This window comes from Balearica regulorum, chromosome 14, assembly GCF_011004875.1.
Source record: "Balearica regulorum gibbericeps isolate bBalReg1 chromosome 14, bBalReg1.pri, whole genome shotgun sequence".
In the NCBI taxonomy this organism is placed as follows: domain Eukaryota; kingdom Metazoa; phylum Chordata; class Aves; order Gruiformes; family Gruidae; genus Balearica; species Balearica regulorum.
In genome coordinates this window covers 1045471-1065663 of record NC_046197.1, presented here as the reverse complement: position 1 = coordinate 1065663, position 20193 = coordinate 1045471, and the positions used below count along the sequence as shown (strand labels likewise).

Genomic DNA, 20193 nt, shown 5'->3' with positions numbered 1-20193 from the left:
TGGTGCATGCTGGTAATCCCCTCTATTGTCTCCTCCTTCCTTTCTCTTCCTTCCTTCTTTCTTCTTTCATCTTTTTATTTCCTGCTTATTTTCGTGGTTTTTTTGCTCCTTTCTCTTTTTTGGTCTCCCTGTTTCTCTTCCTTACATATTTTTATTTCTATTCCCTCCTCCTTTTCCTTCTTCTTTTTTGCCTCAGACCTGCCCTATCCTTGCCTCCCCTTCTCCTCTCCTTCCATCCCTGTCTCTTCTCTTCTTTTTCCCCTTTACAAAAATAGTTTGTACATCCCCACACCACACTCAACACACAGCATCAACATGCCCTCTGGCAAGAGCTCTCATTCCTCTTCCCTTCCACCTTCCAGCCCTCCAGATGAGTAATAACCTTCCTGCTTTCCTCCAGCCTGTGCAAGACAGACAGACTGCCCCACCACCTCCCTCCTCCCCTGCCCTGCCCTGCCCTTCCTGAAGAAGACCACACTGTGCGGCCTCCAGGCCTCTCAAGGACCCAGCAAATAACAGAGCAAGGCAATCATGCAGCAGGGAACAGCTCTGCTACATCACAAAAGAACCCACCACCCTGTGAAACACAGCCCCAAGCCCCAGGGACTTAGACATCCATGCAAACAGCCTCCAAAGAGTCCAAACAACACACGGGGCAGGGGGGGCTGTGTTTCTTTAGAGAAATCAAACCCATCACAGACCACCACGACAATCCACCAAGAAACCTGAAACAGCAGCGGGCAACCACAACTCCTGAGCACTCTTCATGTATCTCAATGAAGTCCTATTCTTCCAGTCTCAGTTCCCACCTGCACGTTGAACGACAAGCTCTTGCTTTCCCATTCTGGCAGGCATGCACTGCCAGAACAACATAGGGCATTAGTTCCCATGGAATACCTCTCACTCATTACCAGCAGCCATGCATCATAAAGCCAAACAAAAGCCATGAAGCGAACACCACCACATTTTTCACTGAGAATATCCCCTTGCCTCCCAACACACCCACTCCACAAACCGCACTGCGGTCCCTCCTCCATCCGTCCTTCCTGCCACCTTGCAGCAAAGGAACAAGAGCGGACACTGAGGCTGTGCTGGTCCAAACCTACAGGCATTACAATCCCGGCAACATTCCGTTGATCCAACATGGAGATACCACAACTAAACAGGAATGGTTAGGTATGAGCGACTTACCTGTAGCATCACTGGTTGCTTCTTCAGAAAAGAAACATTTTCAGGACAGAAGAATTGCTTTTAAGGGACATTCTCCCTCAACATTACCAGAGACTTCTGGGGTTGCCGGACAGAAAAAAAACCAACCCTGACATTCTGCCAGACTTTTGAAACCATTGTACAGTGCACTTCTTGAGCTTGGTGCTGTGACCACTTCACAGGGGAGGCTGTTCCAGTGAATGACCACCCTCTCAGTGAAGAACCTTTTCCTCACCTCCAGTCTAAACTTCCCCTGATGCAGCTTCCTACCATTTCCTTCTGTCCTATCAATGGTCACCAGAGAGAGGAGGAGATCAGCACCTCCCCCTTGGCTGCACCCCTGGAGAACATTCTAGACTGCGATGAGGTCACCCCTCAGCCTTCTCTTCTCCAAGCTCAACAAGCCAAGTAACCTCAGCCCCTCCTCATAAGTCTTGCCCTCAAGACCTTTCACCATCTTGCTCACCCTACCATGGACACGCTATCATAGTTCGATCTCCTTCTTATATTGAGGCACACACAACTGCACACAGTACTCGAGGAGGGGTCGCACTAGTGCAGTGCAGAGTGGGACAATCACCTCCCTTGAACAGCTAGCAATGCTCTGTTTGACGAACCCCTGGACACGGTTGGCCCTTTTGGCTGCCAGGACACACTGCTGACTCCTTTTCAACTGGCCATCAACCCAAAACCCCAGATCTCTTTCCACAGGGCTGCTCTCCAGCCTCTCAATCCCCAGTTTCTATTCGGGGATTACCCCAGGATTACCCCGCCACAGGTGCAGAATCCAGCATTTGCTCTTGTTAAATTTCATATGGCTGGTGATTGCCCAGCGCTCTAGTCTATCCAGATCTCTCTGAAAGGCCTCTCTACCCTCCATGCTGTCCACAGCTCCTCCTAATTTAGTAGCATTGGACAACTTAATGTACATTCAACTCCTACATACAGATCATTTCTAGAAACTATAAAGAGCCCTGGCCCTAAAATTGAGCCCTGTGGCATCCCACTGGCGACTGGCCGCCAGCCTGATCTAACCCCATTTACTCATGTGCCTCCAGCTGCAGCAGCAAGTCTCAAACATGTTCAGAGTTGGCTGGGAGTTTATCGTTCCCCCAGTCACAGCCTTCCAACACAGGGCTCCGCTGGTCCCAGGGCCCATCCTTGGTGTTAAAGACAGAGGTGAAGGTGGCATTAAACATCTCTGCTTTGTCTACATCCCAATTTGTGAGGTGACCGACCTCATCAAGTAACGGACTGACGTTCTCTCTGATCCTCCTTTTACTGTTAACATATTTTAAAAAGCCCTTTTTGTTCTCCTTCACAGTGCTGGCCAGCTTGAAATCTCATCAAGCTTTGGCCACACAACTTGCAAACAGTTGCAAACAACATCTCTGTAGTCCTCCCATGTCACCTGTCCTTGCTTCCAACGTCCACACAATTTCCTTCCTCAATTAAGTTCTGGAGGAAGATCCCTGCCTAGCCAACCCACCCTTCTCCCCCACTTGCTTGACTCCCAACGCTTTGGAATTGCCTGCTCCTGCGCTCTGAAGAGATGGATCCTACAAAGTGACCAGTATCCATGGACCCAAACACTTTCAAAAGCAGATTCCCAGGGGACCTCACTGACCTCCTGATCTCCTTCAGCAGCCCCAAGTCTGCTCTCCCCACATCCAGGGCCAAAGTTTTGCTGGCAGTTCTCCTCCTGTGGCCAACAACTTGAAACGCAACTCCTTCACGGTCACCGTGACCAAGACAGCCACCAATCCACTTTACGCACGACTACTTCTCTGTGTACAAACAACAAAGCCAGGAGGGCACCTTTTCTGGGCAGCTCCCTTAGTACCTACACCAAGAAGTTATCTTCAACATGCTGCAGGAATTTCCTGCACCTGCTTGTGTCTGCTGTATGATATTCCCAGCTGACCGCTGGGATGTTAAAATCACACAAAAGGACACGGGCAGCTGATCTAGGGATAGCCCTTAATTCCTTCTGGAATAATTCATTGGTGTGGTCATCCTGGCTGGGTGGTTGATAGTGGACTCCCACAACAACATCCGCTTTAGTTGCTTTTCCCTTAATCCCTACCCAGCGGCGCTCAACCGTGTCGTCGCCAACTGCAAGCTCCATACAATCCAAGTCCTCCCTTAAACACAGCACCACCACCCCACCTCACCTGACCTGCCTATCCCTCCACAAGAGCCTATAATCATCCATCACAGCACACCTGTCACAGGATCATCCCACCAGGTTTCATCAATGATGTTGTAGCTCTGGGACTGGGGCAAAGCTTCTAGCTCCTCTTCTTCATTCCTCACGCTCCACGCATTTGTATAGAGATGTTTCAAATGTGTTCCAGTGTACTCAGCACATTGTGGAGCACACTGAAGGATCTTGCTAGCACACCATGTCTTCTTATGACATCACCCATGGTCTTCCCAAGGATTTCAAATTCCTGCACGCAACTCTTCCCACTGCTCATGGTCACCCTTCACACCAAGAGATGGCCAGGCCCTACTCAGGGCCACTGCCACATTCACCTCTAGGACATGACACCGTTACATTTCCAAACTCAAGGCTCAGTCCGACTTTATATTATAGACCCGTCCCATCAATGAGAGCATCACAAAAACACACACACACCGTGTCCAGCAGACTCACTGCAGCTGATCCTTCACGTTTGGCAATGCTTCAGCTATCTCAGATGGAAATGTTACACGCTGGAGAGCAGTACGCTTTCTAAAAGTGATGGCAGGGCAGCTCCAATGGCAATGGCATTGGTTTTGTGCTGCGAGAGAACAACCCAAATTTCTATGAGCACGGAACTCCAATGGATGATATATACTGCACAGGACAATTTGATATGGGTTTGGGTTTTTTGTTTGTTTTGGTGGGTTTTGTTATTTGGGGGTTTTAAATAACATAAAAAACGTCTGAGGATTTTGTATGTTGTGCCTGCTGGTACCAATACTGAAAGAACATCAAAACAGGCCAGCGTACATCGTGCCACTTCTCTGGCAAGGAATACAAGTCTACTTTTCTGTCTCCTTTATCAAATTTTTCTCTAAATGACCACACCATGCTTGACAGGAAGCTTGACATGAAGCACTGACACGCCCTCTGGCAAGAGCTCTCATTCCTCTTCCCTGGAAGGAACACCCTTCATGCTTTCCTCCAGTCTATGAAAGATGGACAGACAGACGGCCCCTGCCCCTTCCCTTCATGAAGAAGACCACACTCTACGAGTGCCACTCCAAGTGCCCCAGGTACTTGGACATCCATGCAAACAGCCTCAAAGACGCCAAGCAATGCAGAGGAGTCTTTCCTTTGGAAACTCAAACCCATCACAGACGGTATGACAATCCTCCAAGAAGGCTGAAAAGGCACCAAGCAACTACAGCTCCACTGCAGAGAGAGCGCACTCTTCATATACCTTGATGAAGTGCTATGTCAAGAGCTATGAAGATGCTGAATGTCAGGCTCTTGCTTTCCCGTTCTGGCAGGCATGGACTGTCAGAATAGCACACCAAGAACCTTCTTACCCAAGGGATTTAGCCCCCTTGGAATACCTCCCCACCATTAACATGATCCGCATGCCACATAGCAAAACAAAAGCCATGAAGGAAACACCACAACATTTTTTAATGAGAACATCTCTCGATGACCAACACATCCAGTCAAAGAAATGCACTGGGGTCCCTCCTCCATCTGTCCTTGCTGCCGCCTGCTCACGCTGTGCCTGGAGAGCAGGCAGTGCTGCTGTGCTGGTCCAAACCTACAGGCATTACAATCCAGGCAACATTTGGTTGATCCAACATAAAGATGCCACAACCAGACAGGAACAAAAGTACATCTGTCTCGCAAACACATCCACTTTATGTCTGAAATGACTTACCTGTAGCATCACTGGTTGCTTCTTCAGAATAAGAAATATTTTCAAGACAGGAGAACTGGTTTTCAAGGATAAAAACTGTTTCTGGGGAAGCTGGGCAGAAAAAAATTACTCAGGTTCTGTAAAAACTGGAGAGTGCATAGTGCCCTTGATGCATCACAGGGAAGATATGAAAAAGACTTGAAAGCTGAGGACACTTTTTTAACGTCAAATTTGGCTCCAGAGAGTGGAAAAGCCATCCCCCACAACGACGGGAAAGCACCCAACACCTGCCACCTGACAGCTGCCAAAATTCAGCAGCCCGCATCTCATCCACTGTTACCAACACATTGACAATGAGAGACAAGGCAAAACCAAAAGGGTGGGGGGTTTTGGTGAGAGGAGAGAAGAAAACCAAAGCGGCGCTGTTCTGCTGTACTGAAATGCAAGGTTTGCCAACATCTTGAATACAGAGAGTACTCCTTCCCCTGCCTCGCGAGAGTAAGAGCACAGAGGTAACCAAAGAGAGTTTCAGAGAGGGCTGGCAGCATGATCCAAACGTGGAAAAACTGCTGTGTGACCAACAACATCCCACATCAAAACCTAGTGATTAAAGTCATGCGTGGTAGATGTCTTCACAAGCAGAAATACTACAAAGAACAACAGCACCCTGAGATATGCCGAACTTCTGGAGGTCCTGAGAGGATCGCGGGAAAGTAGCCCTGTGCGCTGGGCCTCTTCTCAAGGTTTTCTACTGGCATGCTCTATCCCACGCCACGGGAAATGGCATCTCCACAGCTAAGCAGACATTCTCCACTTCTTCCCCAATGACACAGGCCATGTTCTACCCAGCATCTCCATTTCCATCAGACAAGACTGTCCCCCGCTCAGACTCACCCTCTCCATGACACATGCCCAGCCCCTCCTTGCTGCCACTTGCCGGAATGCTGTCACAGGACCCAGACATTGCTCCAACACAATAGCATGCTCCAGCTCTAAACTCTGTTCTAAGCATGACCCAGGCCTTTGCACATCCTCACCTTCCCACACGATTCGAACAAAGAACATATGGAGGGCTGCAAAGCCACACACTGTCTGGCAGAATCCTCCCAGATGCATGAACTTCACCCTGAATCCTTTTGCCTTTTCAGGAATCTCAAATGGAAACACCACAGAGCTGCACATTAGCGCTTTAAAAGATTCTTTGATTAGAGCTGTGGCAGCTCTGGTCCCAGTCCACAAGCAATTTCTGCTTGGAGAGAACCACACCAAACGCTGAAGCAAAGGGCACGCACAGTATCAGTTGGGTGGGAGAATTTGTACCATAGAACACCTGAGCTGGGCTACTGTGCAGGGCTTGGCATGTACATGCACCTAGCAGAATGAGTTAACACTGACAAGAGGACACAGCATCTCTACTGAGGCCACCTGTGCAAGTGCACAAGCAGGAGAAGTCGGGCGCCCAAAGGTCACACCCTCCTCCTTACCTCCCCTGACAAATCCTGCCTGAGGAGGATCAAGAAACCATCATGGCAACATCAGTGGCTGTGGAAAAACCTGCAGATGACCACCACAACATAAGGACAGCAGGATGAAGCTCTACCCACCCACACCACCTCTCCCAAAACAGCAGTAAAGATGTTCATCAGACAGTATTCCACAGTCTGCATGTCACCCCTTCTTACCAACACATCGCCTACGTCAGGAACACAGCAACACAATGGACGACATATTCATAACCTCAGATGACACTGTGGGCATTTCAATATAACACACTATCTCAAGATCCAGGCAGGCTCCAAATCCAGACGCTTGCAGCCTGCAAAAGGAGCCAGGGCAAGAACACTCCATGCCCATCCTCCCTTCAGGCGGTCCTCTAGGCAGCCTCCATTCCCCACTCCCACACACGTGTTCTCAAGACAAGCACATCATCTCCCATGCTTGTCTTCTTGGGACATGGCTCATGGTCTCTCCAAGGACTTCCAGTTCCACAGACAACTCTTCCCACTGATCAAGGTCACCCTTCACATCAGGTAAGGGCCAGGCGACTGCCACATTCACCTCTGCGACAGGCCCGTTTCCTTTCCTACGTCAAGGCTCAATCTGACTTTTCTTACCCTTCCCAGCAACGAGAGCACCACAAAAAACACACAGAGGTATCATATACACAGTGTCCCCCAGACTCACTGCACCTGACCCTTCACATTTGACAAAGCTTCTAGCTGTCTCAGATGGAAATGTGGCACGCCTGGGAGCAAGACTCTTTCTGAAGGTGATGCCACGACAGCGCTAAACAGCAATGGAATTATTTCATACACTGAGGGAAAAAACAAAATGTTGATGAGCACAGCACCGCAAGGGATGATACCAAGTGTGTCGGAGAAGTTGACTGGGTTTTGTTAGGGAGGGGCAGTTCCTTGGTTTTGAGTTTTGGCGGTTTGATTGTTTGTTTTCAATAAAAAGAAGATTTCCATGACTTTTGAAATGATGTGGCTGTTGACACAAACATTGAAAGGGCATCAAAACAGGCCAGCATATTTCACGCTACTTCTCTGGTCAGGAACACCAATCCACAACCTGGGAGACAGGGGGAGCATGAAAAGAAAAAGAAATCTCCTGTTTCTAACATGTGCCTTGGCTTGCACTCCTCTGCCCTAACACTATTCCATCAAGTACAACGTACATGGAAAAAGACCATAGGAAAAGTCCACATTGACCTCCCTACTTTCATAATAAACCTGTCAAGCGAGTAAAACTCGGGAAATTATGCCAGGGTGTAAAGTCTTGGTTATCAGCTTGAATCACATCTCCTGCAAAGAAGAATCAAAGAGGAGGAGGACAGAGTTCTCAACAGGAAACCACATCTGATACACACACCAGCCACAGTCAGTAAAGACAGTAAGCAATAAACAAAAATTTAAACCAAAAAAGTTCTCAAGGCCAGGTCAGACAGGGCTTTGAGCAACCTGGTCTAGTGATGGCCCACAGCAGAGGAGGTGGAACTAGATGAGCTTTAAGATGTGCCCCATTATTTACTCCCCTTGCCCTTCTCTTTCCCCCCCGCTCGCACCTCCCCAGTCGCCTCCGGCCCCGCGGCGGACACCATCAAAGACGGAGCCATCGGCGCTAATTACGGGGCATCAGCGCCGGAGCGCGGGACTCTAACCAAGGGGGAGGCTGTTAGGGACCAGCTCCGCTCAGCGTCCAGAGGTAACGTCGGGGCGTGCTGGTTATCTCGTCGATCCTCTTCCTTCTTTTCCTTCATTTCCTTCTTTCCTTCCTCCTTTTTCTTCCTATCCTTTCTTTTCAGTCTTCCTTCTGTCTATCGTCTCTTCTTTCTTCCTTTCTTTCTTTTTACTTCCATAAATTCTTTCCTTTTCTTCTTCCTTCCCTTCTCCCATTCTTTTTCCTTCTGCCGTACTCCTCTTTCTCTATCTCCTTCTCTTCGCTTTCTTGCCCTTCTGCCCCTTCCTTCCCCTGCCCATTTCATGTTTGCATCCTCACCTTTTTCATTTACCGAAACACAGCCAAGCCGTGTTGCCGCCTTCTCTTTTCTTCTTAACCACAACGTTTTTGAAATATCTACTGCACACTCGTAATGAAGCATGCGTCTTCCCTCAAGCAAGAGCTCTCACTCCTCTTCCTCACCATTCTTCCACAAGCCTTACTCAGTGTCCCCGTGTACCGAGGATGCCGAGGTCCTCCACTCCTGTCACTGTGTCAAGATACTGTCAGTGCATACTGGTAATATCCTCCGTCGTCTCTTCCTTCCCTTCTCTCCTGTCTTTCTTTTGTTCTTCCTTCCTTGCTTCCTTCTTAGTGGCACAGATTCCATCCTTTCCTTCTTTCTTTTGCTCCATATTTCTCTTTCCTTCTTCCTTTCTCTTCTTTTCTCTCTTCCTTCCTCTCCCCCCCTTTTCCTTTTCCATCTATTCCTTTTTTCTTTCATGCCCTGCCCTATCTTTGCCTCCCCTCCTCTTCTGTGTCCATCCTCGTCTCTTCTTTTTTTCCTTTACCAAAATGTTTTTTTAATTGTCTACACCACACTCACCATGAAACATGGAAATACCCTCAGGCAAGAGCTATCCTTCCTCTTCCTCACTGCATTTCATCAATCCTTACACAGTGTCCCTTGGCATCCTTGGTCCTCAACTCCATTCAGCATGTAGGGATAACCTCGGTGAATCTTCTTTCTTTCTTGTTTGCTTCCCTCTTGCTTGCATGGATTCCTTCCCTTCTTTCTGCCTTTTCCTCTTCCTTCCTCTCTCCTTTGTTTCTTTGTTTCTTTGTTGTTGCTAGTCTGTTTTGTCCCACCTTATTCCCCCCTCCCATTCTCTTCGACTCACATCCTTGTATCTTCCATTCATTTTCCTGTTACCAAAATATTTTTAAAAGGTCACCACCACACTCGCCATGGAGTACAGACATGCCCTTTGGCAAGAGCTCTCATTCCTCTTCCCCTCTACCTTCCATCCCTCTAGACAGAGAACAACCTTCCTGCTTTCCTCCCACCCATCCACAGGCAACTTCTCATCCCTTCAGGAAGGAGGCCTCCTTCAGTCTTCAGCCTCCGTTCCACTCAAGGGCCCAGCAAATAACAGAGCAAGGTGATCATATGGCAAAGAACAGCTCTGCTGCATCGGTACAAAATCCACCACCCTCGGAAACAAAAGCCCAAGACCCAGGTACTTGGACATCTGTGCAAACAGGCTCCAGTGACTCCAAACAACACAAGGGAGTCTTTCCCGTGGGAGCTTAAACCCAAAACAGAGCAGCACAACAATCCATGAAGGCTGAAGAAGCACGAGGCAACCACAGCTCCCAAGCACTCTTCATATATCTTAATTCTTCTGGCCTCATTTTCCACCTGCACAATGAATGTCAAGCTCTTGCTTTCCCTTTCAGGCAGGCATGCTCTGCCACAACAACACACCAAGAACCTCGGCACCCATGACCGTTAATCCCCATGGAATACCTCTCCTCATCAGCAGGATCCACCCATCACGCAGCTAAACAAAAGCCGTGAAGCTAACACCATGACATTTCAACTGAGAACACCCCCTTGCCTCCCAACACATTCACTCCACGAAATGCATTGCAGTCCCTCCACCAGCCGTGCTTCTTGCTGCCTGATCACACTGGGCCTGGAAGCAGCAGGAAAGGAACAAGAGCAGGCAATGGTGCTTTGCTTGTCCAAAGCTACAGTCACTACAAGCCAGGCAACCTTCAAACCATCCAACATGAAGACACCACAACTAAACAGGAGTAACAGTGCATCTGTTTCTCAAAATACATCTTCTTTAGGTATGAGTCACTTCCCTGGAGCATCACTCGTTGCTTAATCAAAGTAATAAAAAACCCCATCGAGACAGAAGAACTGGATCAAAGGATGATTTCACTCAGTGTGAAAAGATAGAGATTGCTGGGGGAGCTGGACACAAAAGAAAAAAAAAATACTCATGTTCTGCCAAAGCCTTGAAAACGCTGGAGAGTGCACCCTGCTCCCTTACACACGTCTATCACAAGGGAAGCAAGAGGGAGACATGAAAGCTAAGGGCATTCTCTCAACATCAAGCTCAGCTCAGGAGAGTGGAAAATGTGCCCCCCCCACACTGATGGCAAACCACCTGAATCTCTGCTGCCTGACAGCTGCCAAAATTCAGCGGTCTGCATCACATCCAATATTACCAACACACTGCCAGCTTAACAGAAGAAAAAACAAAGGGGTGTGAGTTTTTGCAAAGAGAAGAGAAGAGAAGAGAAGAGAAGAGAAGAGAAGAGAAGAGAAGAGAAGAGAAGAGAAGAGAAGAGAAGAGAAGAGAAGAGAAGAGAAGAGAAGAGAAGAGAAGAGAAGAGAAGAGAAGAGAAGAGAAGAGAAGAGAAGAGAAGAGAAGAGAAGAGAATCAGTGATTCCCATCCCACCATACTGAAACGCCAGGTTTGACAACATCTCCAATATGGAGAGCACTTCTTCCCCTCCCCAGCAAGGCAGATGATAACCAAGGAGGGAAGGGTGGCAGCATGATCCAAATTTGGAAAACTTTCTGTTAGACCAACAACATTCCAGATCCAAACAAAAGTGATTACAAGCAAGTATGACAGATGTCATCACATCTGGCAGGAATACCACAGAGACAGGGATGCAAGGATATGCAGAACTTCTGGAGGTCCTGACAGGATCCCAGGCCAGTAGCACTGCATGTTGGGACTCTTCTCAAGGTTTTCTGCTGTCATGCTCTATTTTATGCAATGGGAAATGAGATCTCCAGCGAAGCAGACACTCTCCGTTTCCTCCCCAATGACACAGACTGTGTTCTACCCAGCATCTCCATTTCCCTCAGGCAAGATTCTCCCCCGCTCAAGGCCACCCACCCCATGATGCATGCCCAGGCCCTACTCAGTGCCACCCAGCACCATCACCGCCACAATACCCAGACATTGCTCCACCACAAGACCATGCCCCAGTGTCCTGCCTTCAGCTGAGAGGGTTAATTTTCTTCATAGTAGCTAGCGTGGGGATATGTTTTGGATTTGTGCTGGAAACAGCGTTGATAATACAGAGATGTTTTTGTTCTAGGGACCTATGGTTGAGCAGTGCTTACACAGAGCCAAGGCCTTTTCTGCTTCTCGCACCACCCTGCCAGCGGGATGGCTCGGGGTGCACAAGAAGTTGGGAGGAGACACAGACAGGACGGGTGACCCAAACTGACCAAAGGGATATTCCATACCATATGACGTCATGCTCAGTTTATAAGGAGCTTGGGGAAAGAGAAAGGGGGGAGTGGCAGCATTCAGAGTGATGGCGTTTGTCTTCCCAAGTAACCGTTACGCGTGACAGAGCCTTGCTTTCCTGGAGATGGCTGAACACCTGCCTGCCCATGGGAAGTGGTGAATGAATTCCTTGCTTTGCTTTGCTGGTGTGTGCAGCTTTTGCTTTACCTATTCAACTGCCTTTATCTCAACCTATGAGTTTTCTCACTTTAACTTTTCCAATTCCCTCCCCCATCCCGATGGGGGGGAGCGAGCGAGTGGCTGTGTGGTGCTCAGCTGCTGGCTGGGGTAAAACCACAACACCCAGCTCTAAAAGCCTCTCTGAGTGTGACCCAGGCCTTTCCACATCCTCACCTTCCCTCATGAAAAAGTCAAACAAAAAAAGGAAGCCTACCGAAGGTGGAAGCAGGAGCAGGTAGCCTGGGAAGAATACAGAGAAACTGTCCGAGCAGCCAGGGAGCAGGTTAGGAAAGCCAAAGCCCGGACCGAAATTAGTCTGGCCAGGGATGTCAAGGACAACAAGAAAAGCTTCTCTAGGTATGTTAGTGAGAAAAGGAGGATGAGCGAAAATGTGGGTCCCCTCCGGAACAAAACGGGTGACCTGGTTAGCCAGGATATGGAGAAGGCTGAGGTATTCAATGACTTCTTTGCCTCAGTCTTCACTGGCAAATGCTTGAGCCACACTGCCCAGGTCGCAGAAGGCAGGGACTGGGAGAATGCAGAACCGCCCACTGTAGGAGAAGATCAGGTTCAGGAATATTTAGGGAACCTGAAGGTGCACAAGTCCATGGGACCTAATGAGATGCATCTGCGGGTCTTGAGGGAAATGGCGGATGAAATGGCCAGGCCACTCTCCATCATATTTGAGAAGTTCTGGCAGTCTGGCAAAGTTCCCGCTGACTGGGAGAGGGGGAACATAAGCCCCATCTTTAAGAAGGGTAAAAAGGAAGACCCAGGGAACTACAGGCCAGCCAGTCTCACCTCTGTGCCAGGCAAGATTATGGAGTAGACCCTCCTGGAGACTATGCTCAGGCACATGGAAAATAAGGAGGTGACTGGTGACAGCCAACATGGCTTCACTAAGGGCAAGTCGTGCCTGACAAATTTGGTGGCCTTCTATGATGGGGTTACAGCGTCAGTGGATAAGGGAAGGGCAACTGATGTCATCTACCCGGACCTGTGCAGGGCATTTGACACTGTCCCGCATGACATCCTTGTCTCTAAATTAGAGAGACATGGATTCGATGGATGGACCACTCGGTGGATAAGGAATTGGCTGGACGGTCGCACTCAAAGAGTTGTGGTCAACGGCTCAATGTCCAAGTGGAGAACAGTGACAAGTGGCATTCCTCAGGGGTCGGTACTGGGACCGGCACTGTTCAACATCTTTGTCGGTGACATGGACAATGGGATCGAGTGCACCCTCAGCAAGTTTGCCGATGACACCAAGCTGTGTGGTGTGGTCAACACGCTGCGGGGGAGGGATGCCATCCAGAGGGACCTTGACAGGCTGGAGAGGTGGGACCATGCAAACCGCATGAAGTCCAACAAGGCCAAGTGCAAGGTCCTGCACGTGGGTCGGCGCAATCCCAAGCGTGACTATAGGCTGGGCGAGGAATGGATTGAAAGCAGCCCCGAGGAGAAGGACTTGGGGGTATTGATTGATGGGAAGCTCAACTTCTGTGCACTTGCAGCCCAGAAAGCCAACCGTGTCCTGGGCTGCATCAAAAGAGCTGGGACCAGCAGGTCGAGGGAGGTGATTCTGCCCCTCTACTCCACTCTTGTGAGACCCCACCTGGACTACTGCGTTCAGCTCTGGGGTGCCCAGTACAGGAGAGACACTGAGCTGTTGGAGAGAGTCCAGAGGAGGGCCATGAAGCTGATCAGAGGGCTGGAGCACCTCTCCTATGACAACAGGCTGAGAGAGTTAGGATTGTTCAGCCTGGAGAAAAGAAGGCTCCAGGGAGATCTAATTGTGGCCTTCCAGTACCTGAAGGCGGCCTACAGGAAAGATGGAGAGGGACTGTTCATCAGGGAGTGTAGTGACAGGACAAGGGGGAATGGGTTTAAGCTGAAGGAGGGTTGATTCAGATTAGATGTTAGAAAGAAATTCTTTACTCTTAGAGTGGTGAGGTACTGGCACAGGTTGCCCAGAGAGGTTGTGGATGCCCCATCCCTGGAAGCGTTTTAAGACCAGGTTGGATGAGGCTTTGGGCAACATGGTCTAGTGGAGGGTGTCCCTGCCCGCAGCAGGAGGGTTGGAACTACATGATCTTTAAGGTCCCTTCCAATCCAAACTATTCTATGATTCTATGATTATCACAAAGAATATATGGAGCGCTACAAACCCACTCTGTGTGACTCTTAGAGTCCTCTCAGATACCTGGATGCTTTGCGCCTTTTCAGCAATTTCAAATAGAAATGGAGTTGTTAAAGAATCTGTGACTGGACTTGTGAGAGCTCTGATCCCAGTTCACAGAAATCTTATTCTTGGACAGAACCACACCAAATGCTGAAGTGCAGTTGCGCTCACAATCTCAGCTGGGTGGGAGAACATCTACGGTAGAACACCAGAGCTGGGCTGCTGTGCAAGGTTTGGTGCATACGCCCAAATATCACAACGAGCCGTGCGTGACATGACACGCCGTCTCTACCGAGGCTGACTACGCAAGTGCACAAGTAGGGGAAGACAAGAGCAAAAAGATTACACCGCCCTCTACATCTGCCCTTAAAAATCCTGCCTGAGGACGAACAAGGATCCATCATGGCAAGATCAACAGCCGTGGAAAGCTGCTATACATGCCCAACACTACACAAGGACAGCAGGGGGGAAGTGCTACCCTCCCACAACAACTTTCCCAAAGCAAGAGGGAAAATGTTCATCCAACAGTATTCCACAGTCTGCATTTCATGCCCTCTTACCAACACATCGCCTACATCATGCAGTCAGCAACATAAGGGACTGTCTTCTGTGTGAGACAGTCATAACTTCAAAAGACATTGTGGGCATTCCAATACCACACACTACCTCAAGATCCAGGCGGTCTCCATATCAAACCCTTCACGTGAGGAAATGGCCAGGCCCTACTCAGTGCCACTGCCACATTCACCTCTGCAACATGCTATGGCTTCCTTTCCCACCTCAGGGCTCACTCCAGCTTTTGTAGACCCTTCCCATCGATAAGAACACCACAAAGAAACGTAGGGACGGTATATATGGACTGTGTCCAGCAGACACTCTACTCTTTCTGAAGGTGTTTAAATGGCAATGGCATAGATTTCATGCTGTGAAAGAACAACCTAAACGTTGACAAGCACCCGATCTAATGGGTGATATCGATGCTGCAGGAGAACGTGGCTTTGGGGATTTCATATCAGGGGTTTTTGGTTGGTTGGTTGGTTGGTTGGTTGGGGTTGTTTGTTGTTTAAAATGAAGGATTCTTGGGGCTTCTGTAAGCGTGTGGCTGCTGATGCAAATATTGAAAGAAATCAAAAAGGCCAGCATATATCACACCGCTTCTCTGGCCAGGAGCCCAAGTCCACAACTGTTCCCATCAATGAGAACATGATGAAAAAAACCCATACAGATGGCATCACATACACAGTGTTCAGCACAATCTCTCTAGTTCACCCTTCCTGTTTTGCAAGGCTTCAGCTATCTCACATGGAAATGTTACACATCGGAGACCTCTGATAACATTGGAAATGTTACACATCTATTCGTACAGACGGCGTCAGGACAGCTGTGCATAAGTAGGGGAAGTGGAGCATCCAAAGGTCACACCCTCCTCCTTACCTCCCTTTACAAATCTTGCTTGAGGAGGATCACAGCACCATCATGGCAGCATCAAAGGCTGTGCAAGCTCCGGTAGATGCCCACCACAACATAAAGGAAGCAGATTGAAGCGCTACTCTCCCACAACACCTTTCCCAACAAGGAGCAAAAGGTTCATCAGTTTGCATCTCACCAACTCTTAGGAAACACATTTCCTACGTCAGGAAGGCAGCACCACAAGGGATTGTCTCTGGTGCGAGATATTCCTAACCTCAAAGCCCATTGTGGCCATTTCAATACCACACACTATCTCAAGATCCAGAAGGCCTCCAAATCCAGACCCTTGCAGCCTGAGGAAGGATTTTGGGCAGGAGCACTCCATGCCCATCCTGCCTCATGCTTTCCTCTAGGCATCCTCCATTCCCCACTCCCAGACATGTCTTCTCAAGACAAGCACATCATCTCCCATTCTTGTCTTCTTATGACATGGCCCATGGTCTTCCCAGGGACTTCCAGTCCCCGCAGACAAGTCTTCCCACTGCTCAAGGTCACTCTTCACATCAGGAAATGGCCTAGCCCTACTCAGCGACACTGCCACATTCACCTCGCCACATGCCACAGCTTCCTTTCCCACCTCAAGGCTCACTCCAGCTTATGTAGACCTTTCCCATCAATGAAAGCACCACTGAAAAAACCATACAGATGGTATCCCATACACAGTGTATGGAAAACTCTCTGCAGCTGACCCTTCAGGACTGCAATGCTTCAGCAATTTCAACACAGGCCAGTGTACATGAAGCCACCTGTCCAGCCAGGAATGCAAGTTCATAACATGGGCAGGGGAGGGGGACGAGAAAAAGAAAATCCCCGTTTATAACACCTGCCTTGGGTCACACTCTCGCTGTGAACACTTCGTACTACCCCATACCATTACAACATACTGGGAAAAGAACACAGGGAAAGTCCACACCACCTTCCAAACTTTCACAATGCCTCCATAGGGCCCATGGTCTTGCCAAGGATTTCCAGTTCCCACAGACAACTCTTCCCACTGCTCAAGGTCACCCTTCACACCAAGAGGTGGCCAGCCACTACTCAGTGCCACTCCCACATTCAACTCGGTGACATGCCACTGTTTCATTTCCCAACCCAAGGCTCAATCCGACTTTTACAGACCCTTCCATCAATGAGAGCACCACAAAAAACACACAGAGGTATCACATGCACGGTGCCGCCCAGACTCACTGCACCTCACCCTTCATGTTTGAAAATGCTTCGGCTGTCTCAGATGGAAATGTGGCACACCTGGCAGCAATACTCTTCCTGAAGGTGATGTCGGGACAGCTCTAAATGTCAATGGCATTGATTTCATGCTCTGAGGGAAAAACTAAAATGTTCATGAGCACAGCACCATAATGGATGACATGGACTGTGCAGGAGAATTTCATTTGGGTTTTCTGGGAGAGGAGCAGTAATTCGGTTTTGGGTTTGACACAAATATTGAAAGACCGGATGGTAACTGCTGCTGGCTGCGGCAATACATTTTTTTATTTTTACCGCAAAACAACAGCCGGGGGGGGGTGGGGGGGCGGTGTCTCCGGCAAGGACGCGAAGGCAGCTGCAAAGGCGCCATTCAGATCCTTAAGCACCCGCCAAGCACCCACCGCCCGCACGCCCACGGGGGCCGAGCCCGGCTCCCACCAGCGCCTGCCCAGGGCGCGGACGACAAGGGGGCGTCGGGCCAAGGGGCGTCGGGAGAGGAAGAAGGGGCGAGGAAGGGGCGAGGAAGGGAGGGCCACTGACCGTGTCCAGCAGAGCGGGCGGCTCCGGCTGCGTCTCCTTCGCCGCGGGGCCGGGCGGCGGTGGCGGCGGCGGCGGCGGGAAGTTGGGGCTGAAAACCATCAGGTCGCTCTTGCCCGCGCCGTCCGCCACGCACAGGCTCCGGCTCTGGCGCTGCGAGTACGACCAGCTCCCCACTTCGCTGGCGCACACCAGCGTCGCCGGCCCGGGCCCCGACAGCACGGCCGCCCGCGGCGCCCACCGCGACGCCCCGTACAGCACCACCGCCAGCAGGAACAGGCTCGACACCGCGCAGATGGCCACCACCAGCCACACGTTCGTCGCCGCCGCCGCCGCCGCCGCGCCGCCCTCCGCCGGCCGCAGCCCCGCCCCCGCCCCCGGCGACGACGACGAGCCCGCGGCCGCCAGCGCCGCCTCGGCGCCCTCCACCAGCGACACGCTCAGCGTGGCCGTGGCCGAGCGCGCCGGCTCCCCGTGGTCCCGCACCACGATCACCAGCCGCTGCCGCGGGCCGTCCGCCTCCTCCAGCGCCCGCGCCGTGCTCACCTCGCCGCTGTACAGCCCCACGCGGAACGGGCCCTTCCCCCGCGGCTCCCACAGCTCGTAGCGCAGCCACGCGTTGTAGCCCGAGTCCGCGTCCACCGCGCGGATCTTCGCCACCACCTGCCCCGCCGGCGCCCCCCACGCCGCCCACGCCCACAGCGCCCCCGAGACCGGCCCCGACGCCGCCTCGCCCGCGGCCCCGACGCCCGCACCCCCGCCCGCAAGCGGCAGCAGCGCCGGCGCGTTGTCGTTCTCGTCCACCACGAACAGCTGCACCGTGGCGTTGCCGCACAGCGGCGGCTCCCCCGCGTCCACCGCCCGCACCTCGAACTGCAGCACCTGCAGCTCCTCGTAGTCCAACGGCTGCAGCGCCCACAGCCGACCGCTCTCCGCGTCCACCGACACGTAGCTCGACGCCGGGCGACGCGCCACGCCCGACGACGCGCCCCCGATGACGCCCTCCGCCACCGAGTAGCTCACCCGACCGTTGCCCGCCTCGTCCGGGTCCCGCGCCCACAGCCGCGCCAGCTCCGCGCCCGCCGCGTTGTTCTCCCGCGCCAGCACCGTGTACACGGCCTGCGCGAACGACGGCGCGTTGTCGTTCACGTCCGACACCGGCACGCGCACCCCGCGGCTGGCGCGCAGCGGCGGCGACCCGCCGTCCTCCGCCCGCACCTCCACCTCGTACTCCGACACCCGCTCCCGGTCCAGCGCCTCCCGCAGCACCAGCGAGTACGAGCCCGCGAACGTCGCCACCAGCCCGAACGGCGACGCCGGCCACACCGCGCAGCGCACCCGCCCGTTCGCCCCCGAGTCCCGGTCCGACACGCTCAGCAGCGCCACCACCGTCCCCGCCGCCGCGTCCTCCGGCACCGGCACCGACAGCGACGTCACCCACACCTCCGGCGCGTTGTCGTTCACGTCCAGCACCTCCACCACCACCTTGCAGTGACCCGACAAAGGGGGGTTTCCCTGATCTGCTGCATCCACCTGCAGGCGGTAGAGACCGACATCCTCAAAGTCTATGTCACCCCTAAGACGGATCTCTCCGCTGTTTCTGTCGATCCCAAAAACATCTTTTCCATCCTTAGGGAACAAGTGCTGGAGAGAATACGAGATATTCCTGTTCGTCCCTTCATCCAAATCTGTGGCGTTTACTCTGATCACTAAAGTGCCGTGCTTTGTGTTTTCCGGCAGCTGCACTTTATACACCGACTGGTTGAACTGGGGCGCGTTGTCGTTGGCGTCCAGCACCGAGATCACCAGCTCCACCGTGCCCGTCAGCGGCGGACGGCCCCCGTCACTCGCCGTCACCACCAAACGGTGCACAGGCATCGTCTCGCGGTCCAGAGCTTTCGTGAGCGCCAGGAATAAGGACTCACCGTCCTCTTCCGTTTTTTGCAAATCCAGAGAGAAGTGCTCGCTGGGGCTGAGTGTATAGGAGAGCTGCGCGTTGGCTCCGACATCGGCATCCGACGCGCCCTCCAGCGGGAACCGAGACCCCGGCAGCGTGGTGAATTCCGCGATGCTGAGGTTTTTGCGTGCGGCGGGGAAGAGCGGGGCGTTGTCGTTGATGTCGGTGACCTCCAGCTCCACGTGGAAGACGCGCAGCGGCCGCTCCACCAGCACCTCCAGGCGCAGGGCGCACGGCGCGCTCTTCCCGCACAGCTCCTCCCGGTCCAGCCGCGAGCTCACCACCAGCGCCCCGCTCGCCCCGCTCACCTCCACGCTCGCCCGACGGCCCTGCGCCACCAGCCGCAGCCGCCGCGCCTCCGCCTCGCCCGCCTCCAGGCCCAGGTCCTGCGCCAGCCGGCCCACCACCGTCCCGGCCTTCGCTTCCTCCGGCACCGAGTACCGCACCTGACCGCCGCCCAGCGCCCAGGCCGCCTGCAGCACCAGCACAACGAGCCCCCAACGCTGCCGTGGTGGTCCACAAGTGCCCATCGTAGTCACCGATTCCCAGTAATCCTTTCTCAGGGGCCGTACATCCTCTTCTCTGCTGCTCTTTTCCTCCTCTGCATTCGTTTTTTATGTGCACCGGAAGGTCTTTCCCCTCCCTTCTCCCCGGTTTTATTATACGTTTATTAGGTCAGAGCGACATCATGTGGCACTCTGCACGAATTTCCTCTTACACTTCTCTCAGTCGCGCTGGTTTGCTTCGTGTTTGCCGTTTTCCACTCCACGCATCTCAGTTCTTTCTCACTTCGCTGCCGAATACTCGTCCTC

General features: G+C 52.1%; 1 protein-coding gene across 1 annotated transcript; it reads right to left on the bottom strand.

Annotated features, from left to right (window-relative positions):
- Positions 1-1693: 1693 nt before the first annotated feature.
- Positions 1694-19911, bottom strand: LOC142603908 (protocadherin alpha-6-like). The gene is made up of 3 exons (XM_075766884.1): positions 17810-19911; positions 17428-17704; positions 1694-1951 (listed from the first exon to the last, which is right to left on the bottom strand). The coding sequence occupies exons 1-3, from the start codon at positions 19909-19911 to the stop codon at positions 1694-1696; spliced, it is 2637 nt and encodes an 878-aa protein (XP_075622999.1).
- Positions 19912-20193: the final 282 nt, after the last annotated feature.

Coding starts and splice junctions, on each gene's coding strand:
- LOC142603908 (XM_075766884.1), bottom strand. CDS start 19,911: ATGGGCACTTGTGGACCACCACGGCAGCGTTGGGGGCTCGTTGTGCTG. Junction 17,705..17,809: donor GCGGCCGCGGGCTCGTCGTC/GTCGCCGGGGGC, acceptor CGCGGTGTCGAG/CCTGTTCCTGCTGGCGGTGG. Junction 1,952..17,427: donor CGCCCGCTCTGCTGGACACG/GTCAGTGGCCCT, acceptor ATCCCCGAATAG/AAACTGGGGATTGAGAGGCT.